Source organism: Gymnoscopelus braueri (genome assembly GCF_963280865.1).
Source record: "Gymnoscopelus braueri genome assembly, chromosome: 22".
Taxonomy (NCBI): Eukaryota; Metazoa; Chordata; class Actinopteri; order Myctophiformes; family Myctophidae; genus Gymnoscopelus; species Gymnoscopelus braueri.
The window spans coordinates 37,691,664-37,709,380 of record NC_137624.1 but is presented as its reverse complement, the minus strand read 5'-3'; the positions used below and the strand labels follow the sequence as shown (position 1 = coordinate 37,709,380).

At 39.9% G+C, this 17,717-nt stretch overlaps 1 protein-coding gene and 1 long non-coding RNA gene across 3 annotated transcripts; both read left to right on the top strand.

Annotated features, from left to right (window-relative positions):
* The first annotated feature begins 645 nt into the window (after nucleotides 1–645).
* On the top strand, nucleotides 646–11,910 carry LOC308078438 (uncharacterized protein). Of its 2 annotated transcripts, none has more exons than XM_080419604.1 (9): nucleotides 646–734; nucleotides 3,810–3,929; nucleotides 4,566–4,789; nucleotides 5,218–5,398; nucleotides 6,969–7,085; nucleotides 8,405–8,817; nucleotides 9,245–9,539; nucleotides 10,531–10,647; nucleotides 10,991–11,910. In XM_080419604.1, the coding sequence occupies exons 1-9, from the start codon at nucleotides 650–652 to the stop codon at nucleotides 11,677–11,679; spliced, it is 2,241 nt and encodes a 746-aa protein (XP_080275730.1). In that variant the 5' UTR covers nucleotides 646–649; the 3' UTR covers nucleotides 11,680–11,910. The 2 variants fall into 2 exon arrangements, with proteins under 2 accessions (XP_080275730.1, XP_080275729.1); XM_080419603.1 differs by having other exon boundaries at nucleotides 4,566–4,798.
* Nucleotides 11,911–16,154: 4,244 nt separating this feature from the next.
* Nucleotides 16,155–17,509, top strand: LOC308078024. Its single transcript, XR_013932486.1, has 2 exons — nucleotides 16,155–16,634; nucleotides 17,049–17,509. It is a non-coding gene; the product is annotated as an uncharacterized lncRNA (long non-coding RNA).
* The last annotated feature ends 208 nt before the right edge of the window (nucleotides 17,510–17,717 follow it).

Below are 17,717 nucleotides of genomic sequence, written 5' to 3'. Positions count from 1 at the left end.
GGCTTTAGACCGGATCAGAGCACTTCTTCGGCTTTCTGCAAATCCTGGTGAGAGCCGAGGCGAGGAACACAGCAACATGCAGTGTTGCCATGTCTGATTATTATAAGCGACTTTGGGCTTGTTTTTCTGTAAAGTTGCTTGTAAATATTGGTAGTTGCGGGTTTCGTTTTTTTGGGCTTGTTTCTAACGTGTAGTTGCTTATTTGGGCTTGTTTCATAGTTTTTTCATTATTCTAACCAGTGGTTCTAAAAAAAAAATCATGTCATGGACATGCCATGTCATGGAAATTTGTATTTTGTATTTGTCCCTAACCCATCTGAAAATGTTTTGTGCCAGGGAGCCCCTGTACCAGATTTGTGTTGTTAGAATGTTTTTAAAAATCTTCCAAATATTCCACATTTTATTTCAAGATTTTTTGAAAATAGCAGATCTACAAGCTCACCACGTGTCGCATCGCGACACACGTCAATGTATACAGTAGTATATACGCTTAAAGTGCACATAATGGCCTATAAGTGCACTTATAGGCCATTATGAGCATGCCTTATGACGAGCATTTAAAAAAGCAACTATAGTTGCTTCTTTTGGGCTTGTTTTCCTAGAGCTGGTTGCTTATTTCTCTCACGATATATCTGGCAACACAGCAACAATGGAGGAGGTCGCCCGTTGCAGCATTGCTTCAGAGCGATACTGGACAGAAGAGAAAGAGAGGGCACTGATAGCGTTTTACTCCAGTAAGTCAAACTATTATACACCATATCCCCCCCAGGGTGACCCAAAACAGACTTGACACGCCGTGAAATGCCGTCAAATACCGTGAAATGCCGCAACATTTGCTGCAACAATTGCTTCGACAGTCACCAGCAACGGGCAATATGGCGTAATAATCAGCAACCAACCGATATTAAAGCAAATCAAACTTGACCGACTGAATGAGCTTGGGAGAAAAGAAGGAAGCCATCTGGTACATGTTTAGAACACCGAGAAATCAATATATCGTTGTTGTGCATGTTTTTATGGTGCAGTTTGCAAAAATAACTTTAAAGGTCTATTATCAGTGTAACTTGCCATGTTTTGTGAGAGAAATAAGCAACCAGGTCTAGGAAAACAAGCCCAAAAGAAGCAGCTTTAGGCTACATAAGCACTTTAAACCTGCATCTGATCTGCTATTTGAAAATAGCAGATCTACAAGCTCACACGTGTTGTGAGCTTGTAGATCTGCTATTTTTTTTAAGCTTGCAATAAAATGTGAAATATTTGGAATATGTTTTAAACATTCTAACAACACAAATGCTCCCCTGGTGGCACAAAACATTTTCATGAAAATATTTGAGAACCACTGGTTTAAATAATAATAATACAAATTGGAAGCTAAGCCTAAATAAGCAACACTTTAGAAACAAAGCCCACAAAACCGCAATCTGCAAAACTACGGTATGTACAAGCAACTTTACAGAAAAACAAGCCCAAAGTCGCTTATAATAAGTCGACATGGCAACACTGGAGAGAAACACTGTCTGCTAGGAATATTTATTGAACTTCCGGGAGCGAGTTTCTATGGGCGCGTTCGAAAATACAGCACTGAGCGCACTGGCCAATACAAACTAATAGGCGAGTGTGCTCCGGTGCGTAATTTCCGAACGCACCCTAAATAAAAACCTGGTTTGAGGAATATTGTAGAAGGTTTTCTCTCTCTCTCTCTTTGGGGTAGTCTATTATAATTCCTGTTGGGAAAATCATTCTGGAAGTATAGTTTTACAATCCGCCACTTAAATCACGCTGAAATAATTAATTCCAGCTACACATTAGCCTATCAAGTGTGTCTTTTTTTCCTATCTCCAAAATCATCTAACAAACAGATGTGGACTGTATGGAATTCAGAACCATGGACAGCGCTGTTTGTTATTTGCATTAAAGCAGGGGTCTTCAACGTTTTCAGGCCAAGGACCCCCTAGCTGAGAGAGAGATGAAGCAGGGAACCCCCTCTATATTATTTAAAATTGAGTTTCAGAATCAACTTCTTTTTTTTTACTTGGTCTGCTCTTTTTTCCCTCTACACTTATACCTCTCTTTAGCCAAAAATAGCAGATCTACAAGCTCACAACGCCTGCAGCGCTAGTCGTTGTGAGCTTGTAGATCTGCTATTTTTGGCTAAAGTTCTCCTCAGAAAAGGGATGCTAGGGTTCAAGTGGTTAAGGTAAAAAAAAAATCATATCACACAAAGATTTGGCGGACCCCCTGTAGTAACTCTGAGGACCCCCTAGGGGTCCCGGACCCCCTGTTGAAGACCCCTGCATTAAAGCAATGCACAGACAGAAGAGAGAGAGAGAGAGAACTACAAACAGCTGTTCCTACACGCCTCCCACTGCCGATTTTGACAGAGACTCATTCATAAATTCAAGTGCGCTGATTAAATAAAGTAACGCATTGTTTCATTAAATCAATTAATTGTATTTCATGATGAAGGTCAGTCAGCCTGGCACTGGCCCTGAGTGGGATTAAAACTTAATTTCTAACCACGGCCAGTCCACTTTCTCATATGCTTACGCATGTAACTTTAGTAGTTGTTGGCCTTCATTTACTGTGTTGCAGCATTATCTGTGCGTATGTTTGCGGTCAGTGTATGGAATTGCAGTTATGAACATAATTATTATGGTGTTAATAAGTAGCCATGGCAAAATAATATTGAGCTCTGCCCATCCTCATCCTCACCCATGCATGTATGCATTAGATTGCATTAAACTCATATTTATTTTATCTCTTTATATGTTGGTATTTTGTGTTGTGTGTGTCTGTGTGTAGAGAGCAACCAACCAAATGAGTTTTGTTATGGCAATTGGACACATTCTTGGGATCTTGGCCAATACAAATATTGGAGTTTATTATACATAAGCAGTCCTCAATATTCTAAATATAAAATTACATTCAACATTTAAAATGGTGTTGTAGTCATAAGGTATGTTTATTAGTACACAACTGTGCCATTTCTGCACCAATGAATGCAACCCAATCACAGTTGTTATGGCAACAACATCCCATCCTGTCCTTATTGGACAGTTCACCAGGAAGGAGGGAGGCACAAAACACTTATATTTGTGCAAAAATAGACCACATTTATTTATTTTTTAAAAGAAAGAAAGAAAAACATGACCTTTCAGTCAGGTTGACCCATCAGCACATGCATAATACTGTTACAGAATGCTGTATTTACAAGGGGTCGGTTCACCATAAAGCTCAGGTTGATGGCAAGTTCCCAGTTTGAAAACCAAAGCTGCTATATCCAGTGGTGTAAAGTAACTAAGTACATTTACTCAAGTACTGTACTTAAAGTACAATTTTAAGTTATTTTTTTTACTTTAGTGGAGTATTTCCAATTTTCAATACTTTTACTTCCACTACATCTCTGAGGAAAATATTGTACTTTTACTCCACTACAATTATTTAAAAACTTCAGTTACTTTTTAGATTTAGCTTTTATTACTAAACAGAATTAACCTCTGCTATTTGAAAATAGACGATCTACAAGCTCACAATGCGACGCGTTGTGAGCTTGTAGATCTGCTATTTTCAAAAGATTTCTATACATTTTGAAAACTTGAAATGGGACATTTCTGCATAATGAGTACTTTTACTTTTGGTACTTTAAGTTCATTTTGATGCCAATACTTTTGCACTTTTACTCGAGTAAATTTTTTATATTTACTTGCAAGTATTTCTACATGGCAGTATTGATACTTTTACTGAAGTAAAAAAAAAAAGTACTTTTTACACCACTGACAATATCCCATGCATGTCTTGTTGTTTCCCAGAACACAGCTGTCTGTGGAACCACAAGTCGGAGGGCTACAAGAACCGTCAGCTCAGATGTAAAACTCTGGAACACCTGCGAGTCATCCTGTCGGCACACCCTCCACCGGCGTCGTTCTCAGGTAAGGGGGGGCTGTCCCCAACACGCACGAGGCCTCATGTATAAACCCTGCGTATACACACTAAAATGTTTCGCAGTGGTTTCAATGCACACACGAGATGTGTGCTGGGACACATTATGAGATATGCACATATGTGCATATGACTTTGGACCAGAAATAAAAGCTGCTCTTTTCATATCTGTGACCAGCAGAGTGAAACTACAACAACAAAAGATGTAAGAAAATAAGATGAGAGAATAATGAGTTGAGTATTAACCAATTAATCACTTGTCTAGACTTAGTAAAATAGGACCCGAGTTGGCTCCGTACATGGAACCTTTTTTTTCCCCCCTGCCTACACCAAATCTCTTCCCAAAAAATGTAATTGTGAGCTTGTAGATCGGCTATTTTGGGCTTATGTTATACCCACCGGAATAGTGGAGAGAGAGAGAGAGAGAGAGAGAGGAGCTATGCACCGATGTATTTTATTTGTGCTCACCTGTTAGACACTTATTGTCCAAAACTGTTACTTATCAAGATTCAAATAAAACAAAACCCCAGGTGTAGGCCTGTCACAATTATTACATAATCGTCAACTTAAATTGATGTAATCGTGACAGCCCTGCCCTGGTGTCTTCCTCTCCTCTGTTTGTGCAGTGGAGGACATAAAGAGCAAGTTCAAGAACCTTCGCACCACGTTTCAGCGCCAGTACAAGATGGTGAGCGCCAGCGGCCAGGCTTCGCCGTCCGACGAGGTCTTCGTGTCGCAGTGGAAGTACTTCCACGACCTGCTGTTCCTGACCAGCTACTCCCAGCAGCTGGAGCAGGACAAGAGCTCAGACGACGACCCCACGACACGGGTGCCACGGCATGCGGGAGTGGTGGAAAAAGTACTCTTTTTTTTTTTACTTAAGTAAAAGTATCAATACTGCAGACTTGTTCTCTGTTACAAGTGAAAGTCCGGTATTTAAAATTTACTTAAGTTAAAGGACAAAAGTATTTGTATAAGAATTTACTTTAGTACCTAAAGTAGAAATGACTCATTATGCAGAATGTCCCATTTCTTTAAGCATTTTTAAATGTATGAAAATCCTTTGATGAAAATAGCAGATCTACAAGTTCGTAGCTTGTAGATCAGACATTTTCAGAAAGTATATAGGGCTGAAGTGGTTAATGTATGTTTTTAAATAATTGTAGCGCTGTAAAAATTTGAATATTTGGATCTGAGATGTAGTACTCCAGTAAAGTAAAAAATACTTCAAAATTGTCCTTAAGTACATGCACTTAAGTTACTTTACACCACTGGCAGGCGGTTCCACGCCAGGATCTGGCGGTGAAGATGGAGAACGAGCCCCTCCTCCTCGTCCTGCCCGTCCTCCCGGCACCGTCCTCCTCCTCTTCCTCCTCCTCCTCCTCTTCCTTCTCGTCCACCGCGGGCAAATGTTACTGGACTGAAGAGAAGGAGCGTGCACTGATATCATTCTATGCAGGTGAGAGGAAAAACTGTGTTTTAACTTTGACCCATTAAAACCGGGAAAGCATCTGTGTCATTTTAGATTTGAACCACCAACCAAACATTGGTTGGTGGTTCAAAAATAGCAGATCTACAAGCTCATAGTACGGCACGAAGTGACTGCTATTTTTGAAATGTTTTGAAACTTTGTTCAAATCTTTGAATATTTATATATTTTTAGCTCAAATCTTTGCTTCTGGGGGTCCCTGGAACAAAATATCTTGAGATGGGGGTCGGTGGGCCAAATGCATATCATTTTTCGGGGTCCTTGACATGAAAAAGTTTGAGCACCACTGATATAGCAACATAGTATATGTTGTATAGTATGATATATGATATAGTAGAATCGGCCTCAGGACTTAATTGATTGATTGAATATTTTATTAGACAGAAATGTAAAAACAGCACGAGTAGTCAAACACTTTGTCTAAAAGGATAACACCAAAAAAGTCCTTGTGGTCTTGTTTCCATTGGGGTCCTAGGTATTCAATTCATCCACATATAAAAATAGCACCAAAACATTCAATATCATCACAAATATGGGGGGGGGAATGGGGGTAAATAAAAGGGGGGGGGGATGAAGGTAGAAGTGATAACTACGGTACCTCCCCCTTTGGCCTCCTGAAAGGTGAATTTTCAGGGCTGTTTTAAAGGAAGCCAGTGAACTACATTAATTAATTAATGGGTTAATACAGTTGGTAATTGATTCCTCAGGTCATTCGAGGAGTATCTATTGTGTTATGTTAACCGGATGCTTTGTGGATATGTAAAATAACCCAGGCTTGTACATACATACATACATTAGTACATATTTACAGTCATTGTCAACAGCAATGACTACTACGAAAAGGTGATCTCTTGATACTAAAAGCCTAGCACATCACATTTTGTTTTACAGACATGTTTTGATGTTGAATACAAATAAATATATTTAGTGTATATTGCTAAATAGGTGCACAATATGGTCGGGATGTGATCTAAAAGGAATAGAAAGGTATTTGACATTATCGTTCAAATTTGTGACCACTAGGGGGCAGAACTAGCTCATTTCTCTTTCCCCAATATCAGACTGATGGGGTATCATTGAAACTGATAACAGGTTGGCAAGAATGAGTCTTTACTGATACATTTGCAAATCGCTATGTTTATTTTTACAGCTGGAATGTATAATAACAATAATCCTTCTCATAACACTGTGTGCCAATACATCAGTTGATATTTAAATGTCCAAAAAACTGATCAACAGCTAAATCAGGCAGAACCTAAAGCAACATCTGAAGAATAATAGCAAGCTAACACACCAAACTCCTTCTTCAACCTCAAAACAAATGAAAACAGCATGGGCACATGGACAGTTATACTACGGTTGTAATGGGAGGGTATGGTATATGAGGAGAGATGTAAGCAAATAAAATGGCTAATAAACAAGTAGTAATGGCATTGTTACAGCATTAAATACTGACGGAACAGAATGACATTAGAAGCAAGTACTCAGCTCTTCACTCAGCCCAGATTTGTGGTATTTTTCTTCATGTCCGGTTTCTCAGAGCACGGCTGCTTGTGGAACAAGAAGTCTGTAAACCACAATAACCGTCAGCTCAGACTGAGGACCTTGGAGATTCTCCAGAACCAACTGTCTGAAGGGCAGCCAGCGCCTTTCACAGGTATTTCATGAAGTGGTCTTTGTTGTTTTAACTTTGATGTTTCATTCTGTCCTGATTTATCGATTGATTGGATACTTTATTAGTCAGAAATGTAAACCACTTGAAATAATGCTGAGGTTTCTAGTTTTAGTTTGCAGTTTGTTGTTGAAGCCTAATTGTTTTAGAGTCTTCCAGAGTTTTTCTGGGTGGTTTTAGTTTTCCTCAATTTTCTCATTTAAGAAATTCCTTTTGGCATTTTCGATCATGTCGTTTACTACATTACTACTACATTTTTTTTATCTTTTCAAGTATTTGCTCCTTAAGATTTTTCCTGTACGCAGAGTAGTTTTTGTCTCTGAGTTTGATAGCATTCAAGATTTCTCCCTTCATCCAAGGTTCAGTGCGGGCTTTGACCCTTACCACTTTTGTGGGTGCTATGCTATCAATCACAGACAAAAATGCAGATGTAAAACAAGACCAGGCCTCCTGACCAGGCCTCATGACATTTTTGTTGACGATTAATTATCATGCAAATAATTGGGATTAACGATTTAATAGTGATTTGGCATTGAACAGTGGAACATATGAAAAACGATTACATTTCTGTTTGCCTTTTAGGCTTTGTAAACAAGACAGGGCAGACATGACAGATAATTTAAATGTACAAAGAAATGACTGACAATGACCAGTACCAATAATCAAAATAAATAATGTACTATGGCCAAAATAGGCGATATATTTAATAATGTTTAACTTTGAAACATTTAAAAAAAATAACTAAAATAGTTGTAGATAGGCTATTTTTTGCTGTCAATGGAAACTACTCTTGACGATTATGCAAAAATAATTGCGATCAGGTGATTATGTAATAATTGTGACAGGCCTGATTGCGATACATCGATTGATTAACCCATTAAAACCGGAAAAGCATCTGTATCTTTTTAGATTTTAACCAATTAATACATTTTATACTTTGGCTATTCAAAAATAGCAGATATACAAGCACAAAGTGTGTCTCTTCGTGCCACGCTATGAGCTTGTAGATCTGCAACTTTTTTTTATTGTGTGCAAATCTTTTAATACATACTGTATATATATTTTTAAAGTGACATTTTTTAACTCAAATCTTTGCTTCTGGGGATCTCTGGAACAAAATATTTTGAGATGGGGGTCCTCGGCCAAAAACATATAATTTTGGGGTCCTTGACGTGAAAAAGTTTGAGAACTACTAACATAGAAACATATGTTTTTCAGAAAACCGTAAGGATTCAGAAGACATTTTGTAGAATCAGCCTCAGGTCTTAATGACTTTTAAATGCTTTGTGTTGTCACTTTTCCAGTGGAGGACATAAAGAGCAAGTTCAATAACCTGCGGACGGTGTTCAACCGTGAGTTCAAGGCCGCGAACGCCGGCAGGACGTGTGACTCCGACCAGGCCTACTACGTCTCCCAGTGGAAACACTACAACCAACTCATGTTCCTGCGGGAGTCCTGCGAAGACGAGCCAGAAAACAGCAACCCAGACCACCTTCAGCCACTTCTGCTTGCCACACAGGAAGAAGAGGAGGAGGACCTCAAACCAGGAAGCGGGGTGGGGGGGGGACCCCACCTCCTCCTTCCTGACGTGGTAAACGGTTTCTCCTCGTGCGGCACCCAAGTGGTCGTCAAGCTGGAGGAGGACTCTCCTACGCCCTCCGACTTCCACTCTCTTCCTCCTGACTTCCACCAGAGTGACACTAAAACCGATATCACGGTAGGCCAATTGTCACAATTATTACATAATCGCCTAATCACAATGATTTGAGATAATCGCAATTATTTTTGCATAATCCTCATAATCGTTTCCATGGAGAAAATGTTTTCATACATTTTCAAACATTTTCCAAAAATAGCAAGAAATAGCAGATCTACAATCTGTGTTGTAAGCTTGCAGCTATTTCCGCTATTTTTTAAATGTTTTGATGTATATTATTAAATGTGTCAGTAATTTATTTGTATATTTAAGTTATTTGCCCCTGTGCAATTTGTGATTATGAAGCCTAAAAACCACACTCACACAATTTAAGTTGTATTCATATGTTCCAATATATTCAATGCCCAAAACACGATTAAATCATTAACCGTTCATTATTTTGTGTGACAATTAATCGTCAACTTAAAATTTTGTAATCGTGACACAGCCCTACATCCCGGCCGCCATCACCGGTCATCAGTGCCAGGTCACCATCTCGACGAGACAGGAGAGACTCGGACTCGCCGCTCCCACCACCACCTCGCTCCCTCCTGCCTGTCTGTCCAGTTTCACACAGGTGGTCGACGGCAAACTCGGCAGCGGCGCTCTAAACCGAACCCTGGCCTCGCTGGCCTTCCCCACCACGATGAATACCGTCCAGACGTGTGCCAGGCTGGGACACGCCGACCCACGCTGCCACTGGACAGAGGCAAACGTCTGTGAGCTGATCTCCTTCTATGCTGGTGAGTGGGAATTATCTTATTACTTCATTGACCCATTCAAACCGGGAACGCATCTGTGTCATTTTAGATTTCTTTGGGCTACTCAAATATAGCAGATACACAAGCTCATAGCGCAGCAGAGCTTGCTTTTTTAAAGCAATTATTTTTTAACTCAAATCTTTGCTTCTGGGTTGGGGGTCCCTGGAACAACATATTTTGAGATGGGGGTCGGCGGACAAATACATATCAAATACATACCCTTGACATGAAACAGTTTGAGAACAAGTGATTTATATCATTATAGCAGGAAAAGTTTTTCCCCTGAAGCAAAGATTGAGTTTTTTGAAAAAATATATATATATTCAAAGATTTGCACACATTTTCACGATTTGTTTTTCCAAAATAGCAGATCTACAAGCTCTGCATATCTGCTATTTTTTAATAGCCAAAGAAATTAAAAAATGCGTTCCCGGTCTAAAAGGGTTAATTTATACTTTGTCTTATGATGGTGTCTTGTGACAATAGCCGATCTCCAAGCTCACAACGCATTGATGCATTGTAAGCTTGTAGATCGATTATTTTCTGTGTACAACGCTGTCACGTGAATCCTATCATTCCTATTCTGGGCATGTCTTAATAGGTGAACATTCTGCAAAAACGGACACATATCCGGCCAACATTGTTCGAAAATAGCAGATCTGCAAGCGCATTGTGTTGCGACACATGAGCTCACCTATTTTTCGCTATTTGGCCTATAAATTATTGGTTTAGGAATGCGACAAAAACAAAAAAATGTCCATGAATTCAATTCTCCATGGGGTGACTAGTTGATAGAAAAAAATGTCATTTTTGGGGTGAACTATCCCTTTAGCAAACAGTTTTCCTCTCTGGTGGACAAATTTGCAGTGTTGACGTAACACAGACAAGACCACCTCATTGCAATACTTTACTTTTACACTCTCTGCTTTGGTGGTTTCATGAATGAAGCATTAATATTGACACGTTTTTTCAGAAAACAGCTGCCTATGGAACCACAGGTCGGAGAGCTATCGAAACCGTGCGCTGAGACAGAGCACGCTGGAGAACCTGAGCAGACAGCTGTCTCACAATCATCCAGTCCCTTTCACAGGTAATTATAATGCTGTGAGCGGTGGTGTAAAAAAGTACTCCATTTATTTAAGCCAAAGTATAAAATAATGCTTTTTAGCTCAAATCTAAAATGACACAGAGGCTCTCCCGGTTTTAATGGGTTAATGATAATTACAAAATGTATGTATTTACTGTAGGCTACTTTACAGAACTACATTTATTTAGTATTTTCTAAGTTACAGTTGACTAAATACTTCTATAATATCCATTCTCAGTTTTGTCATCGATTTTAAACTGCATCTCATCATTCTTTTGTCATTCATTTAGATCTCTTCAGTTAATCGCTTGGCTTGTTTGTGTGTTTTTTTTCTTCCAACTTCCAGTGGAAGAAATCAAAACCAAGTTCCGCAACCTTCGCACCATTTTCCAACGGGAGCACAAGGCCATGACCTCCAACAAGACCAGCGGCTCCGAGGACTTCTGCCTGCCTAAGTGGAGGCATTACCGCCAGCTGATGTTCCTCTGTGACTCCTGTGACGGGGATGAAGCCCCAGAGCCCGATCCGGGCAGCCTCCCCTTTATTGGACGTTTGCAGGAAGACGGTCTCCTGAAACCGATCGACCGCACCACTCCTTCCTCCTCCATGACCTCCTCCTCCTCTCACATTTTCCACCAATCGGACCCCAGGCTAACCATGGCGGCTCACCACCACCACCACCACCACCACGAAGGCCCTTCTTCTCCAACGCCTCCCGCCTCCTTTCACTCGTCTCCTTCCTCCGGTTCTGGGTCCTCCTGTTCCCCGGCCATTAACCACTTGTCCTCCTCCTTCATAGACGGCAGAGGCCCGGGCCTAAAGCGCCCCAGCCACTTGATGGCGCACTCCTCCGCCACCCCGCCGCGCGGGACGTTGGGCTTGATAGGGACCTGTTGTCATAGTCTCGCTGCTTCGCCGCACGCAGGCTTTCTGAAGTACGTCGAGGAGTGTCTGAACGAAACGCCGCCGGACAAAGTGAAAAGACTTAAGAAGATGATAATCGAGACGATCCACAGCACGTCAGAAGAGATGTAGTTTTGTCAGGGTGCTTTTCACACACAACGATCACACGGCGCTTCCTTTATGAAACACATACGTACTTATATTTAAAGCAAGGCTCAGCTGGGTCTTTAGTCTGTTTCTGAGTGTAGGACTCAATGGGCCTCATTGACAAAACGTGTTTACGATCATAGTTGATCGTATAGCGCTCGCGCGAGTGTCTCCACGAGCATAGTCTGATTCATCATAATTCTTAGGTGAATTTGGTATTAACACATTGGCTGCCAAAAACGCAGATCTGCGTTCTATTTTTAATAAATACGTGGGCTGCCAAGAACGCAGATCTGCGTTCTATTTTTTTTTTTTTTTTAAGTTTTTTTTTTTTTTTTTTTTTTTTGACCCAAAGACCAACGAGATATGATTGTTCGAAGATTTAGACTCCTATCCACTTCCTTGTTAACTTAAAACTTAAAAATTCTGTATCTCGGCTCCTGAGTACTTTTTTTTTTCAATGAAAAATCTCTGGCAGGCTACAGCTAAAAATCTGAAATAATTCTGGCAGTCAATGTGTTAAATGGCGCATTGATCTATGCAAATGATTAACAAGTATGCGCATCCAATATGAACCAAGTGCCATTCATTGTAACCTGTGTTTGCACACAAAATTCAAATCAAAGGCTGTACACCCTTTCATGAATCCGACATGGGACTTTACAAAAATATAGTGCCTACGCTATAGCAGACTTTTAAAAAAAGCTTTGTGAATGAGGCCCAATAGCTGCGTTTGTACAACGCCAGCGTTCACAGTTGAGACAAAAGGGGGTGTATTTTGGGTCTAATTGAACAAACCTCAATATTGGAGGTGTCCCTGGGATAACCATTATTACATGCACACTCATAACACCCCTTTCTACTAACATCTGAAATAGGTTTCATATCAAAAAAAGGAATTAAAAAAACTCCAAAAGGGTAGCACATCCAAAAGGACAAATTACTCACATTTCCACTTTTCCACTTATTGGCACACCAATAAAATGAACGCTTGCGCGTTTTGGCTTTGAGCCCTTCCTCAGAGCAGGCTCATAGCCGAAACGTTCATTTTATTGGTGTGCCAATAACAAAAGTGGAAATGTGAGTAATTTGTCCTCTATTTAATTGAAATTTTTGGATGTGCCACCCTTTTGGATTTTTTTAAATTCCTTTTTTTCATATGTATACCGGTACTGGACTTTGGGTCTAGCACTCCACTGAGAAAACCCATTGTTGATGCGCAACCTCTTTTTCTTATTTAGTTATCTGAAATAGGTTCTCTTTCGAGCATTTGTGTATCTCCTTATGAAAATTACATGTCACGATTACTGTGGCAAAAATAATTGTGGTTAACGATATTATCGCGATAATCAAAATATGCTTAAAACTTTAAAAAGCACTTGGAACACAGCATTCCTATTCTGGGGGGGAACGTTCGCCAAAATAGCCGATCTACAAGCTCACAGTTGCTTTACAGGTCCGTTTTATCAAGTGTAGAGGGGTTTAAGTCAGGGGTCTTCAACAGGGGGTCCGGGACCCCTAGGGGGTCCTCAGAGTTACTACAGGGGGTCCGCCAAATCTTTGTGTGATATGTTTTCTTTTTTACCGTATCCACTTGAAACCTAGCATCCCTTTTCTGAGGAGAACTTTAGCCAAAAATAGCAGATCTACAAGCTCACAGCGCGAGGCGTTGTGAGCTTGTAGATCGGCTATTTTTGGCAAAGAGGTATAGGTGTAGAGGGAAAAAAGAGCACACCACGTAAACTGCTTCATCTCTCTTTCAGCTAGGGGGTCCTTGGGCCGAAAACGTTGAAGACCCCTGGTTTAAGTGGTACTGAATTTGCAGCTCGGCGAAAGCTCATTCCTAGTGTATGACGGAGGACAATTTCACGATAAATTTAAGTCTCCACGATACGATTATTGCGAGTGTTTTTTTATCGCGATAATAACTATTATCGTCCCATCCCTAATGCTCAACTTGACTTGTCCATCGATGGAGCTGACAATAGGCTCTGTGCATAACCGTAGTCCTGGGTTTCCAGAAGGTGGTGTTTCCTGTTCCAGTGAATTTTCCCATAGCTTTGTTTGATTGGCTCACCAGCACAAAAAAAACGTGAAAATGTGAAGGTGTCACAAACATGTTTTTTTTTTCCCGGTTCAAACCTGCTGCAGTGCCGTGTGCTGTTTCACAGCGTAACTGTAATACACAATCTCATTTTATTGCTAAACAGACAGTGTCTGAAAACATTTGAGGCAAGAAATGGAGTACCGAAGTCAGTCTGACATAACGCGTTCATCCCCTGGGTCACGGAAGGTAATTTCTCTATGGAGAATAACATTGGGTCGTCTTAGAATTGTGGTCCAAAAATAAACAAAATTGTCAGGGAGGTGGCTCTGTATCGTTTATGATAGTAAGTCACTCATATTTGATACGGTCTGTTTCTGGAAAAAATGTAATTAATTCGGCAGTGGTAACGTTAGTGTTTTCTCGGCGTCAGTTGATGCTTCATGTCCATATGAGTCAAACCGCCGTGCTCATTTTGTTTATTTTTGGAACACAGTTCTTATAAGACGCAATATTAACTCTTTCAATGCCATGCTTATTTATGGAATTTTGGCTCTTGAGTGCCACAACCAAAATTTATTGTAAAAAAAAAGTGCTTAGGAGCCGAGATACAGCCTTTTTCAGTAAGAAGTTAAACAAAGAGTGAATGGAGCAGCAAATCTTCAAATCATCATATCTTAAGTTCTGAACGTGTTTTTCCTATTTATTTATTTTATGACATCTTTTCATGACGTCTTGGCGCTCAGGGCGTCAGGCCTCGTGACATCTTAGACGTCATGTGGCACTGAATGAGTTAAACATGTCTATGGGAATTCAGAATGGGGAAAACGTGACCCGGGTAGGATGCGTAAATTACGTCAGACTTGGGTGCTCTATTAGGCAATGCAGAAACATAATCTTGATTCATATTTGATCGGCACTACTCGGATCGTTTGACCAGATCTTAGCGAGCCGGCCGTGTTGTGGTGGACGGAAACGTATTTGTATAAAGTTCAATTCAAGCAACTTTGTGCAAATTTCAGACCCACCTTGCCCTGTCGTATCCATCATGCAACACACACAGTGGTGGAAAAAGTACTCAAATGTTTTAATAAAAGTAGAAGTATCAATACTGCAATGTAGAAGTTCTCTGTTACAAGTAAAAGTCCGTTATTCAAAATGTAATTGAGTAAAGGTACTGGTATCAAAATGCACTTAAAGTACCAAAAGTAAAGGTACTGAAAATAGCCGATCTACAAGCTCACAACGCGTCGTGATGCGGCTATTTTCAAATAGCCTAGGTATGAAATAGGGCTAAAGTTGTTAATGTAAGTTTTATAATGTAATGATTTATATCTGCAAAGTAACTAGTAACTAAAGTTTTCAAATAATTGTAGTGGAGTAAAAAGTACAATATTTGCCTCTGAGATGTAATGGAGTAGAAGTTAAAGTACTGAAAATTGGAAATACTCCAGTGAAGTAAAGGTACCTCAACATTTTACTTAAGTGCAGTACTTGAGTAAATGTACTTTCCACCACTGCTTGACATGCCAATGCACCTGGTGTGAACGCACCATCAGAGAATCAGACAGCAAGTACAGTAGCAAGCGTCCAGAATGCAAGGGAGGAAACCCTATGATTGCAAATGTTTGTGTGTTTGATGAAATGTCTGTGCTGAAACCTGACACTTCTGATGCAACAGCTGCAATTTCAATGTCATCCTATGTCGGATGTATCTGAATAGTAGTACCCTCCCTTGACTGCTTCAAATGGCCTCTTAACCCATTAACTCTCTCAGTGCCAATGAAATAAAAAAATCACACCCAGTGTGAAGTGGGCGGTGTGGTCATCACAGTGGTCATCACAGTGATGGAAGCTCACTTTTTTTAAAAAATGTTTTTTTGAAGTGCATAGTCCTATTTATAGGTTATTAATGTCATCATGTGTCTCGTAGCCAATCACAGTGCTGGATAGAGTCAGCCAATCACAGTACAGCTAGGGGTATACTAATGAGCCAATCACAGTACAGCAAATGTGTACTAATGAGGTGTCCCAACCCCACTTATAGGGGCGGCTACACCGCCCAAAAATATGTTCTCTAAACTGCCAGCAATTTTTTCTTTTTCAAAGTAAAAAAAAAGTGCTTGGGAAGCGAGATACAGCCTTTTTCAGTTATAAGTTAAACAAAGAGTGGATGGAGCTGCAAATCTTAGATAATGGTATCTTGGGTTCTGAACAATTTCTCCAAAAAAAATAATAATAATAATATATATTTTTTAAACTCGGGATTTTTCGTTCTGGCACTGAGGGCATTCAGAAAAAACTCGGGGCTTGGCACTGAGAGAGTTAAGACCGGGAAAGCATCTTCTATTTTTGAAAAATCATGAAAATTTGTGCAAATCTTTGAATATATATTTTTCAAAACGAACATTTGTAACTCAAGTCTTTGCTTCTGGGGGATTCTACAAATGTCTACTAAATCCTAACAGTTTTTTGAAAAACAACTTATGTTGCTATAATCAGTGGTTCTCAATCTGTTTCATGTCAAGGACCCCCAAAATGATATGTAATTGGCCGCGGACCCCCATCCACCCCAACAATATGTTGTTCCAGGGACCCCCCAGAAGCAAAGATTTGAGTAAAACATTTTCGCTTTAAAAAATATATATATATTCAAAGATTTGGACACATTTTCACGATTTTTCAAAAATAGCAGATCTACAAGCTCATAGCGCAGCCCTCGGTGCTTGTATATCTGCTATTTTTGAATAGGCAAAGTATAAAATAACGGTTCAAGTGGTTACACAGATGCGTTCCCGGTCTTAATGGGTTAAGAAAGGCTACACAAAAGGTACACAATCTTCTCATTCAAAGTGTTCTCTCCCATTCTGAGCACAAGTCTAATTCAGTCCCTTAGGCCATTGGTTCTCAAAGTGGGGTCCGGGGACCGCCAGGGGTACTTGAGGGGGTTCCAGGGGGTCCCCAGCTAAATGATGGATAGGAACCAAATGGACCCTTATGGGTCTGTAACTCTGAAAGCGTAACGGGTCCATTTGGTTCCATTTGTACACTCTCAGAGTTAAATTAACATTGATTTTACAATATGAATTGGGGTCCCAGAGATAGAAATGCCATTAAATGGGGGTCCGTAGCCTACTGCATGTCAAACTGGGGGTCCTTGAAATTAAAATGGTTGAGAATCACTGCTAGAGCCGTACAAATCTTCTCTTATGGGGGTCCCTGGCTTATCTTTTCAAATGGGGGTCCGCGGGCTAATAAGTGTCAATTTGGGGGTCCTTGACATGAAAAAGTTTGAGAACCACTGCCTTAGGCAACCACAGTATAGTGATTGCACTGATTACTGTTTCTTCAAACAGGTTGATCCCGTTAATAGGGCCCACAGTTTGTGCACGTGGGATTTATCAAATTGATCTGCTTCATCGGGTTTTTGTGTGCTATCATTTTATCAAACCATGTTTTTTAGAGTTTGAATGATATGAATTTATTATCGGTGCATTACATTTTCCTGTGTGTGTGTGTGTATGGCAAAACTTGACTGTTGGTTAAACTCTAAAGGTTAGAGTGATAGAGTGATGGTTAGAATGGTTCTGCAATGTAATTTTATTTCAACTGTTTATTTGTAATTGTATTCAAATGTCCTTTTATAATGTGTTTCTTTTGCTGTGTGTTTTAATGTCTTATTGTCACTTAATGGTTTGTGTAAAGCACTTTGAATTGCTTTGTTGTTGAAATGTGCTGTACAAATAAACTTGCCTTGACAAGAGGACACATTTTAAGATTCCCATCTACATTTAAATGATAATGGCCACACTTTTTACACTACAGTATAATTATGTAACAAAACTGTGTCTATTAACGGTGAATCTCTGTTGTCTTAGTGATGATGTCAGTCCTGCCCAAATCAGGTTAATTGTAGTTAACCAAAGCTAACAAAATATCAGGGAGAAAAAAAGACATTTTAGTTAAATGACATAAAAGC

Excerpts from the sequence above, each read along its gene's own strand:
- LOC308078438 (XM_080419603.1), top strand. The coding sequence starts at position 650 with ATGGAGGAGGTCGCCCGTTGCAGCATTGCTTCAGAGCGATACTGGACA. Across the intron at positions 4,799-5,217 it reads ATGCGGGAGTGGTGGAAAAA|GCGGTTCCACGCCAGGATCT; the intron begins GTACTCTTTTTT and ends CACCACTGGCAG. Across the intron at positions 9,540-10,530 it reads GCTGATCTCCTTCTATGCTG|AAAACAGCTGCCTATGGAAC; the intron begins GTGAGTGGGAAT and ends ACGTTTTTTCAG.